Source organism: Podarcis liolepis (genome assembly GCF_965112155.1).
Source record: "Podarcis liolepis genome assembly, chromosome: 5".
NCBI classification, from domain to species: domain Eukaryota; kingdom Metazoa; phylum Chordata; class Lepidosauria; order Squamata; family Lacertidae; genus Podarcis; species Podarcis liolepis.
The window spans coordinates 39856883-39869198 of record NC_139556.1 but is presented as its reverse complement, the minus strand read 5'-3'; the positions used below and the strand labels follow the sequence as shown (position 1 = coordinate 39869198).

Genomic DNA, 12316 nt, shown 5'->3' with positions numbered 1-12316 from the left:
CTCTAGGTTTTTGATGGACAAAGATAATTTTGCATCCGTGAACAACGAGTCTCAAGAGAATGTTGAAGATTTGCTATTCCCTCTGTCATATTACTACATTGAGTCTTCACACAATACGTATCTCACGGGACACCAACTTAAAGGAGAATCCTCAGTAGAACTTTACAGCCAGGTGCCTTTTTCGTACTTTTGCAAGAATTTGTTTGTTTGTTTGGAATGTCAAAAAAAGCATGACCTTTCCCCTGCTTTCTAAACCTAAATGTCCTGAATACTTGCTTGTAAAGCATAGGAAAAACAAGATCTGTGGGAAAAACTGCTTGTGTGCACAGTTGTGCTCAGATGCTTTTTAAAATAATATATTTAAGCTTTGTTCTTAAGGCACAAAAAAGGGTGGGCTGGTTTGAGAGTCACAGCATTTAGACACTAGCCAGTCTGATCTAACCTGCTAAAATTAGACTTTCCCACAGGAAAGACTTGAGCTAATACGTTGGTTCATTTAAATGTCAAAGCACCATTCAGAATAATGCAAGTTCTGCTGAAAGTATGACTTCGAAGCAGCACCATTACTCAGAAAAGTGTTTGTTGCTTCTAGGAATATTACATAATATTTTAGACATTGTTTCTGGGCAGTAACACACATGAAAATAAGTGCTTCTTTCCATGGGTTGAGTTATATCTTGTGTATGATGGAGTTGCATCATGTTTAAAAGAGTTTACAGAAGCACCACACTTCCATACCTCATCAACAGACAGGAGCATTTAGCACGGGGCCACAGAGCCACCTTCCAGAGCCCGACATTTTTGTTTTTAACATTTTTTTGCTTTTAAATTGTTTTTACCTTTTTGCACTTTCGTTGTATGGTTTTTAAAAATCTTTTTAATGTTGTAAACCACTTGGATATATTTTTTATCATGAAGCAGCATTAAAAATATTGTTTTAAGCCTTTTCTTTTATGTGCAAATAGATGTGCATATTTTGGAGGACAAGAAAACTTTGCTGGTAGCCTGCACAGAATGGCTGCCTTGGAAAGATGCTGCAGATGCACAACTAAGTGTGTGTGTGTTTATGTAACATTGGTCTTTCTTAACTAAACACAGGTGCAGAGGGATCAATATAGGGCTCAACAGTTAAACATGTAAGAAGGTTGAATTATGTATACAGTAGTTTTACTGGAAGCCTATTTTGTGAGAAGACTGTTCAAACAACACTTGTCAGTGGTGCAGGAATATGATCAAGTGTTTTTACAGCACTTCACCGTATTCCGTCTCCCTATCCTCTGTATGTCATTTATAGTATGCTCACTGAAAAGTCTGAAACTTCAGCCCTTTAAAGTAATGTACGGTTCTGTAGAAGCAATGCAACACCATGTTGTTGTTGTTTTCGTTTCAGGTTTTGTTGCAAGGCTGTCGGAGTGTGGAATTAGACTGCTGGGATGGTGATGATGGAATGCCTGTAATTTATCATGGCCACACACTAACTACAAAGATTCCTTTTAAGGTAGATGTATATTCTTACTAATGTCTATTGTAGTAGGAATTATTCTTGTGGAAAAAGACACTCAGGTCCTGCTTACTGTTCGTTCCCTGGAAAATGTTCCTTAGGCAAGCGTTCACATAACAAGTACACAATTTCCCTTATTTCCTATGGAAATATTTCTAATGTGAGATTTGTCTGCCCTCTTTCTCTCCTCTCTCCATTTGGCACCACCAACAATGTATGACATGTCGTCAGGAAGAGTCACCACTGGGAAAGCATTCCACAATCAGAATGCCAGAGCTGCAGAGGCCCAGTCCTCAGTCCCTTCTCCCCTCACTTCTGTTGTAGTGGGGACAGAATTTCCTCTGAGGAGAATGTTCATACTGGGGACAAGTTCATCCAAGAATGCATGGTCTCTTAAATATCCAACTGTTTATGGTTTTATGGTTAGAATAACACTGTGAATTAAGCTAGGAAATGGATCCAGAGCCAGTGCAGGTTGTTTCAAGACTGGTGAGGTGTATAGCCTACTCCCAATCTATCAATGATATTTTATGTCTATTGAAGTTTCTGAATAGACTTCAGAGATGACCCAACATATACAGTGCACTAAGCTAAAGGTAAAGGTACCCCTGCCCGTACGGGCCAGTCGTGTCCGACTCTAGGGTTGTGCGCCCATCTCACTTAAGAGGCCGGGGGCCAGCGCTGTCCGAAGACACTTCCGGGTCACGTGGCCAGCGTGAAGAAGCTGCTCTGGCGAGCCAGCACCAGCACAGCACACGGAAATGCCATTTACCTTCCCGCTATAAAGCGGTACCTATTTATCTACTTGCACTTAAGGGTGCTTTCGAACTGCTAGGTGGGCAGGAGCTGGGACCGAAAGACGGGAGCTCACCCCGCTGCGGGGATTCAAACCGCCGACCATACGATCGGCAAGTCCTAGGCACTGAGGTTTTACCCACAGCGCCACCCGCGTCCTATACAGTGCACTAAAGTGGCCTAAATCAGAGGTTGCCAATATGTGCTTAGATATGGTCAGGCTATCTCTGTCTGGAACAGGGGTGGAGAACAAGTTCCCTCCCCCCAGCTTCCAAGTGGGCATTGTCACCCACTTGCACATCACTTTTCCTTCTGTCTGGGGACAGCATGTTTTATGCTAATTTCCTTCGATAATTTGTGGGACAGAATGGCATGTGCCCTGGATGCCATAGAATAATTAGGTAGTCTTGTTTTGGTTTTCATTCTTACAGGAAGTTGTCGAAGCTATCGATCGCAATGCTTTCACCACCTCAGACATGCCTGTCATCATATCGATTGAGAACCACTGTTCCTTGCCACAGCAGCGAAAGATGGCCGACATTTTCAAGGTAGATTAAGAGAGAGAATAATGCCATTCAGCGTGGCATAGGAATTTTGATCCAATTTATAACTAAACTCATGTTTGTATGATTTTATATCTTAACTTTATATCTTAACTGATGTTTCAGAATACGTTTGAAGAAAAGCTGGTGACTAAATTTTTGTTTGAAAGCGATTTTTCCGACGACCCAATGTTACCTTCTCCCCACCAACTGCGAAGAAAGATCCTGCTTAAAAACAAAAAGCTCAAAGCTCACCAGACTCCAGTGGATATATTAAAACAGAAGGTGTGAATTTTCTTTGAAAAAATATTTGAGAGTTGCCACACTCAGTCCTTTTTTGGATTGTCAATTGCACCCTTGGCTACCCAACTCCCTGAATGTTATATATAGTGTGCGGGGATTAGTTATATATAAGGAGGAGGTGACATGGTATATTAAGAAGTTCATTATTATTAAGCAATATATTTTAACCCTAACCCAGAGTTTGGGACTGGCACACTACTTACCTGGCTTGATAATCTCCTTGTCCTCGCCACCACATGTGGATGTATGTGGGGAGGCCCAATTTGTGCAATATTTTTCTATCTTTATTTTGCTTTGTGTGAGAGAACTATACATATTGGGCCTCTGCATAGAGAAGTACTGTGTCATGTTACATTTGTGGTGAAAGGGGCCACAGGAACCATAGAATTGTAGTGTTGAAGAGACCCTGCGGGTCATCTGGTCCAACCCCCTGCAGTGCAGGAATCCTGCCCACAACCATCCCAGGGTGGGTTCAAACCACCAACCTTCTGGTTGACAGCCAGATGCACTGTCCCATTTGGCCTTATCTTAATTGGTCCCATTAATTTTATCAGAAACAGCCAGGTTCTGGGCGGGTAGGGGAGGAAGCATCTCAGCTCACTCAATGAAAAACAAATAGGGAAGTCATTCTGTGGGGAGAACTCTGGATCCATATTGTGAGGTAGCTGGTAGCTCAGTGGGAAAGAGCAATGTGTTGGAAAATAAGAGATGGTGTTTTGTCAGGTCCAGGAAGATGGACATGTAACTTCTACAGGGGGGGAAAACCCCTATTACTTCTTGTGAAGGACCATATTCAGTGATGGAGTTAGGCAAGGACCCTGCAGATAAAATTAGATATAAGTCTGGAACATATAGTCTCATTGTATTTTCCAAATGAATTTTCCATTGTATTTTTCAATGTTATTTTAATATAATAGGCTCATCAGTTGGCATACATGCAAGCTCAGGCGAGCAACGGGGGTAATGTGGGGAACCCCTCCACTGCTAACGAAGAAGAAGAAGATGAAGAAGATGAATATGACTATGACTATGAGTCTCTGTCTGATGGTAAACAAACATACTTATTATAGGGTTGCATTTTTTGGATTTGTGGCATGGGAACAGTTTCAACCATAACTTAAAGTTGCCTCCCCCCCCCCCAAAAAAAACCACCCTATTCAGTTACAACTTTTAAGCATTTGTCACTACACAACTCTTTTTTTTTTGTCTTTCATATCCATTCTAAATAGTAAGAAAAGGTTATGATTTATGGGAAGGGATGGGAAAGGAATTATGTTTTATCATCATAGTGATGTAGCTGTGAGAATATTATTAGGAAACATAGCAATCATTTCTGTTATTGCATAAGGTGGTTGTTTTGATATGTGTACTGAAATAAGGATATTTTAAAGTTGGGTTTCTGTATGTACTATGTCTGCTCTAAACTGTATTCCAGCAACACAAAGCAGCTTTTGTTCTAAGGACTTAGTTTTTCAGAAAGTCTACTCAGTACCATAAATTAAAACACCATGGCTAGGAAGCATGTTTTATATAGTCCAGGAAAATAGTGCCCGTCTTATACTTTATAATCTATATGAATAGGTAGACACACAGCGCACAACAGAGTAACAGAAGGCACATTTTGTTGTATTATTGGATTCCTGCCACCTTGAATTATAGTATGTGCCCATTGTCTCATCCAAGTTGGGGCCTTTTTCAGCTAGTTTCATGATATGTACATTGAGTATATATCTATAATATTATGCAATTCTCTGCCAGACCTCGAGCATACTTAGTATCTTGCCTGTTTCCATGAGTTTTCTGAATTCTCACGCTATGAAATCACCTCCATTCTGGGTTAACCTAGATTCAGATGTGTTTATATAAAGTCTGACCTCATCTTTACACTCTGTGTTCTAATAGTTAGCATTTTCAGTTTTATATCCCTGCAGCAATTCTTCAAGTTTTTGTGTCGAAGATGATAGCTCTACACAGTTTGAATGTAATTTTCATTTCTCTGGCTTTATTTCTTGATTTCCTTTACTCTTATTCCCTTTCTGACTCTGTTTTCCTGTAGCTGATGTCCTTAATGCTTCTCCTGCTCCTAACAGCCAGGAAGGTAAAAGGCCACTTGGTCAAGCATAATAACTGCATGAATTTCAGCACTGCATTTCCCAACTTAGAAGCATTCTTTGAATTTCACATTTTAGTAAAAACACAATTTTTTGCATTTCTATAATTTTCCATTACTTACTTTTGAGGATCGCAATATTTGCATGTTCCACACTAGTTTCTTATTTATACACTTTGGTTATAGCTATATAGATTAGTGAATCACGTTTATGTACGTTGACTTAAAATACACAAATATAGTTTTCTATTTGGTTATAATTTTGGGTAGAACAATGAGAATAACTTTTTAGTAAGCACTTCAATCCCCTGTCACCCCCCACTCCCTTATCTGCAAAGTAATGTCTCATGCACAGGGCTGAGTACAAAATTTGAGGCAGAAAACTTTTAAAACATTTGCACTTAAATAATGATGATGATGCAGCTTAATTTATTATATCATTCCACAAATGGTTTAAAGTGGAAAACCAGCTTCTGCTTTGCATCTTGAGAGAATACTGGCTGAGCTCAAAAAGGTAGGATAAAAACTGACTCGCACTTAGAAGAGCATTGCATTGAAGGAGAAATTATTTGCCTGTTTAATATTTTGATTATTCAGAATAATACTGGCTGCTTTTACTCAGAGCATTAAGTTGAAGTAAAATTTGCCTTTTCCAACTCTTCAGTCAGATAATGCTTACTTTCCAGATAACATTTTGGAAGACCGACCTGAGAATAAGTTAACCATAGATAAGCTTCAATTTGAATATAGCGAAGAAACTGCAAAGAGAATAAAGAAAACAGAAAGCGCTATATACAACAACAAAGGAAAGGTAGTACTTTTTCATATCTGTTTTCTCAAGCTTCCATACGGGGAGTGGCTTGTAGTCTAGAACTGAAACTTACAAAGAAATTAAAAAACACACCGGCCTCTTGCAGCATCTAAGATCCACGTTTAAATGCCCTGATCTACTTCCTTCATGTCTAGTGTGCCATTCTGCTGCCCCTGAGGAAAAAAGAATGTTTTAGACTGCAAAGCTGTACCTACTAAGCCCCGTGGAACATACTTCTGAGTAGACAAGTTTGCACCATTGAGTGTTTCTTGTGCACCTCTGAGGTTTTTCCTCTCTTGCTTCATAAAAGATACCTCATAGTTTAAATAAGGGTGGTTCTCTCACCTCAGAAATAAAGTGTACCTCATTTGATGTCCAGCTGTTCTTTTAGCAGTGTTTTGATGGCTCAACAGATGTAGATTTTCTTTAGGTTGAGTATTGGACACTTTCCCCGGTTTTCAAGAGAGCTTCTTTGCCTTCCTAACAAAAGTTTTTCAGTCTCACTTTGTCAAATACCACTTGGCCTTCACTTTGCTCAGCGTATATATTACCTTCCCAATTTACTTCATATGTATGACGAAGTAGATTCTTGCCTAGGAAAGCTCATAGTGGGACTGGCTTTGCTTGCATCTTAAGCTGCTGTTTTCCCCAGTCTGTTTAGTGTTTTATCCATTGAGGCACCGTTACCGTGTTTTACAATATTTCTATGATCTCAGACAGTGAGACCCCTCTCCTTACAAGTCAACTGCTTTCCATTGGCATGATAACATGTGATATTTTGAACATACACTAATGTGTATAGAACACTAGGCTGAGCTGAATTTAAAGCATATGGATCTCCCCCACCCCGAATCCTGGGAAGCATAGTTTGTTAAGTGTGCTAGGAATTGTAGCTCTGTAAGGAGAAGACTACAGTTCCCAGGATTCTTTGGGTGAAGTCATGTGCTTTAGATGGATGGTGCAGATCTGCAGCTGCAAGCCAGATCTCCTGCAAAGAACAGCTACAGAGTGCACTAAGAGGAGGGGGGAACAAAGAGAGAGAGTTTGCCTTCATTCTCCTGGAAAGAGCTGTGCTGATAAATGGGCTAAAGCCTTGCCTTCTTCCGTGTCTTCACTTTGGACCTTTGTTTAATTTTTAAAAAGTAATGGGTGGGTGGTTGCAAGGCTATTTATAATGCCATGTATTTTTTTAAATACTGTGCATTTTCAGGTTGCAAGGCTTATCCACTGCATGTATGTCTTTCATAAAACCCACAAAATTAGCTGCATTTTCCTGTACAATAGTATTTGGAATACAGTTTAGTGGAATACAGTTTGTTGAAGTCTATGAATTCTACCAGAGACTACACACACACACACACACACACACACACACACACACACACACGTGCAGAGAATGTTGGAACTAGCAGAACCTTTTTCCAGGGGAGAATTATAATAGTACTGTGGTTTGTCTGCCAGAATAAACTCACCATTTAAGCCAGATGGTTTGACTTCACGCTGAGATGTCCTGTTTTCTGTGCGCGTGCTGCACTGCACAACACTGCCCTGTTGTACATCTATTTAGGCAAGATGGGAATACTGCTGTTAAATATTTTTGAATTTATTTCAATAAAGTGAGCCTAGCCTTTTCTGTTTTGTTTTTAGATCTCAGGCATATGTTTGTGTAGTAATATTTAGTTGCTGCAATGGGGAAAGTACATGTAATTCACGAGGCCAGTGGAAAGGGAGGTATAGCATGTGAGAAGGGAACTGTAGGATCAGGCAGATTGTCCTGTTCCACTAAGGTAATTTCATCCTGTCTCTGGCTGCTAAGAGGTTAGAGGCAGTAGTGTTCCTAATCTCTCCCTGCTGGCCTGTGGAAAGCAGATTTAGAGGAAGGGGTGGTGGCTGAATGTGGGGAAGAAGAAATGTTAAAAGATTGGGGACATCTATAAATGCAAATTAACAGTGTTCTACCATATAAGTGATGTTGCTCATGATTAAACTGCATTGTGCACATATATTAAATTTGATGAAATCCTTTCTTTTTTCACTTGACGATATATAGGTTTATGACATGGAATTAGGGGAAGAATTTTATCTTTCTCAAAATAAAAAAGAAAGCAGACAAATAGCACCAGAATTGTCAGATCTTGTCATCTACTGCCAAGCTGTGAAATTTCCTGGTAAGTTACATTGGCCTTAATTATTACCTGTTCCGAAACAAGCTATGACAAAGGAAAAAAACCTGGGATCTAGCTTCCCATTTTATGGCAGCTGAGAACTAGCTTTGATTCCGAGTGTTTTCTCCCAAGAGAGGTGTCTTGATAGGAATAAGGAATGGCCTGTGGGGAATCAAACTCCATTTATCTCCATTTATCTCTTACACCCCCCCCCCCATATCATTTCTGTGCAGGTTGGGCTACAGTCCGATTAGGGAACCAAAAAAGTGAGTTACATTGGGATAGGAGCACAAACAGTAAATTGGAATGGAGCAAGTATAGAAAATGTGTCGAGAACCAACCATACTACAGTGGATTGGTTATAGGAAAAACCCATGGCAAGAAGGAAGGATTGATTTGCACAAGTACTAGAGAAATACAGTGGTACCTTGAGTTGCAAATGCCTCAGGTTACAAATATTTCAGGTTACAAACTCCGCTAACCTGGAAGAGTTACCTCGAGTTGAGAACTTTGCCCCAGGATGAGAACGGAAATTGTGTGCCCAGCGGTGCAGTGGCAGCAAGAGGCCCCATTAGCGAAAGCACGCCTCTAGTTAAGAACAGTTTCAGGTTAAGAACGGACCTCTGGAATGAATTAAGTTCGTAACTAGAGGTACCACTATAGGTAGAACAGACATGTCATGATTTTGTTGTATGGAGGAACACTGGCGGGGGGGAGCACACCGCCCCTGGCACCATCGGGGAGGAGGGTACCATCATGGCCGCTGCCCCCAGATATGCGCTGCGCACACCCCAACTGCGCTGGGTACCACGCCCCCAGGACGCATGGCACGCCCCCAGGATGCCAGCCACACCCCAGGGTAGGCAGCATGCCACGTCCCCACGGGTGGCATGCCACGCCCCCGCCTGCTCTCTGCCCCCAGTGCTGGAGCATGCAGCTTCGCCATTGTGGAGGAATGAAATACTCCATTATTTAGCTGCTGTGTTATAGTGAAATGCTGCATAAGGCTTATAAGCAGCAATTTTTTCCCTATTGTAATGCGTTTTTGTCCATTTTCTTTTCATTGGAGAAGTTGATCCCAACAGAAGTATATTGATAAATAGGTATTGCTGCTGACTGTATTTGCGTACAGCCTGTTTCACAGTTGCAGTTCCATGGGCAGGGTTACTTGCATACGGTGTGGTGGGGATGAAAGCACAAGGTCACCTGTTGTCTTGTTTCAGAAATCAATCTGACACAATTGCTGTTCATATACCGTATTTTTCATCCCATAGGACGCTCCATCCCATAGGATGCACCTAGTTTTTTGGGGGGGAAATAAAGGAAATTCCCCCCCCCCCTTTATTTCCCCCCCAAAAGCAGGTCGGGGAAACCGAACCAGGTCGAGGAACAGCGGGATGGTGGCGCTGCGCCTCCCTGCTGTCCCCCGAGCTTGTGGGGCTGACTGATGTCTGCCCGGCATGAGGGGCGCTCTGCTTTAGGGCGCCCCGCCCGCTGGGCGGCAGGCTGCTATCCACAGCGTGGGGAGCCCTGCGGGGAACTCCTGCAGGGCTCCCCATGCTGCGGATGTCTGTCCGGTGCACGGGGCACTCTGCTTCAGGGTGCCCCGCCCGCCGGGCAGCAGGCTGCTATCCGCAGCCTAGACATCCCTGCGGGACCTCCCGCAGCGCTGCCTAGGCTGCGGATGTGTTCCCGAAGCGCCAGGCGCTCTGCTTTCAGGGCGCCCGATGCTCCGGGAAGCAGGCTGCTATCCGCAGCCTAGACATCCCTGCGGGACCTCCCTTAGGGCTGCCTAGGCTGCGGATGTGTTCCCGAAGCGCCGGGCGCTCTGCTTTCAGATGTCTTCCTGAAACCTGGAGGTCTTCCTGAAACCTGGAGAGCGAGAGGGGTCGGTGCGCACCAACCCCTCTCGCTCTCCAAGCTTCAGCGAAAGCCTGCATTCGCCCCATAGAACGCACCCAGATTTCCCCTTCATTTTTGGAGGGGGAAAAGTGCGTCCTATAGGGCGAAAAATACGGTACACTTGGGTCCAAAGGTACCCCTGTGAGTGGGAAGGCTTTTCCCATCATGCAAACTTTTCAGCAATTTGCCCTTCCTCCTGCTGCCTCCCCTTGCTGTATGCAGTTCTATTGTAGAAGGTCCGCAAGGGAGGAGGGGATTGAGAAAGTCCATTTCCACAAGTCAAACCCTTGGAAGTTAGGATCCAAGCCCGTGTTCTCTTGCCCTAATCAAGATTCCTGTGTTGCTCCAAGAAACAAGCAAGGCGGTTCATACACAAACATAATTTTTCAGCTTGCAAACAGAAGGGAATGAGAAAGCTCTTCAAAGTATGTGCATTGAAGCTCACATGCCTTTGAGAGACATCCATACTGGAACATTGGTGTACGATTTTATACGTTGTCTTGTCTACATATGCAGTACAAACTAGCGTTTTCCAGCATAAGACCTTAGCATTAGATTATAAAACTTTCATAATAAACTGATTTTTTTTAAGGGGGGGAATCATGCCCACTCGCTTGTGTTTTTCAGTCCATTTATTTTATTTTGTATGGAATTAGGTCTGTCAACTCTAAATCCATCTGGCTCTAGCAGAGGAAAGGAAAGAAAGAGCAGGAAGTCCATTTTTGGCAACAATCCTGGAAGGCTGAGCCCAGGGGAGCCAGCGATGCTTGCCAAAGCATCTGGAAAAGGTAAAGTCAGCATCTTCCTTTACCAATCACAGGGACTGACTATGTAATCCAACACATATAGCAGACCTACTAGTTAAAGATCAAACGTATTGCTCTGCACATGCAGCACTCAGGGTTTGAAATAATTTTCCATTAGCAGTGCAACTAGTTACAATTACCTCATTGTAAATAAAAGACCTACTGTAAAGTAATAAACTGTTGGGACAGGGTTTAATTGCAAGAAATATAAATGTAATCATTTAAATGTAATTTAAATTTTACTAATTGGCAAACCATTTTTCTTTCTTTCTTTTTGTAAGTAATTTTTTATTAATTTTACAGTTTTAACTTCAACAATTATTCTTCTTGAAAAAGATAACAGAAACAAACACACACACACACAAATATAAATATAAACATAAACATAAGACATTAACACTTTTTTCAATATATAAACATCATCTCTTTCTTTTTGGAGGTTCTCCTGACTTCCCTCCATTTACTTTTCTGGTTCATTGAATGTATACATTTTCTGCATAATTATAATTAAACCTCTTATTCTCATTATTTTATCAATATTTAACTGATTACCACCAAACCTTAATATCTCAATTCAAATTTCCTTTCTTTATCTCATTTTTAACTGCTTGCAAATGTTTAATAAAAGCCTGCCAATGTTTCTACTTGTTTACAGTATTTTTGTACATATACAATAAATGTTTCCCATTCTTTTTTAAATTTCTCATTATCATTGTCTCCGAGCTTTTCTGTGAATTTAGCCATTTCAGCATAGTCCATCATCAATTTCAGTTGTGATTTCTGAGAAAAGGGGAGTGATATTCTCCATTTAGTTCTGAGATGTCAATAGAAAAGCAAGATAGATGTTGCCCTTCATCACCTTTAAGGTGTCGTCCCCCCCCCAACTTTTCAGAAAGGGAATGGTAAAATGAAAAGATTTCAATTGCCAAAGAAAGAAGCTAATGTTTTATATGAAAAGCGTGGTGCAGTCATAACTCTACCAATCCCCTAACCAAGATGAAAAAACTGGTAGTGTGCTGTGAACTCCCCTCCATTTCTTCTAGTCTGAATTCCTCTTTTACATTGTCGCCATTTGCATATAATGCTAAGCCAAACCATGGCCTAGCATGAACACACAACCATGCAGACTCCCCGAGAAATGCTCCTCCTATAGTCCAGTTGCTGCTGCTGCTAGTGAAGCCATGGTTTGGCTTTGCATGCTGTGAAAATCCAGGCTTGTAGTTTCTCTCACTCCAGACAATGGAGTCATCATGTCTACACTAACACCTACCACATTTTTCAAATCCATTACAAATTAAGTGGGAGGACTTTGTTAACACTGACCATGTTTAAGGCAAACAGAGTGGTATATTTGCTCTAGGTAGGAGGTAAGAGTGGAATA

At 41.6% G+C, this 12316-nt stretch overlaps 1 protein-coding gene across 8 annotated transcripts in view; it reads left to right on the top strand.

Moving 5' to 3' along the window:
* Positions 1–12316, top strand: part of PLCE1 (phospholipase C epsilon 1) — a 133482-nt gene that overhangs the window by 104781 nt on the left and 16385 nt on the right. For 6 of the 8 annotated variants that reach the window (XM_083502992.1, XM_083502991.1, XM_083502988.1 and 3 more), the window contains 9 exons: positions 7–172; positions 1391–1498; positions 2728–2844; positions 2965–3123; positions 4059–4188; positions 5198–5239; positions 5938–6062; positions 8113–8230; positions 10786–10917. In XM_083502992.1, the coding sequence (XP_083359118.1) occupies positions 7–172; positions 1391–1498; positions 2728–2844; positions 2965–3123; positions 4059–4188; positions 5198–5239; positions 5938–6062; positions 8113–8230; positions 10786–10917 (1097 nt within the window). The remainder of the gene's footprint in view (positions 1–6; positions 173–1390; positions 1499–2727; positions 2845–2964; positions 3124–4058; positions 4189–5197; positions 5240–5937; positions 6063–8112; positions 8231–10785; positions 10918–12316) is intronic. The other 2 variants (XM_083502990.1, XM_083502995.1) reach the window with 1 other exon arrangement.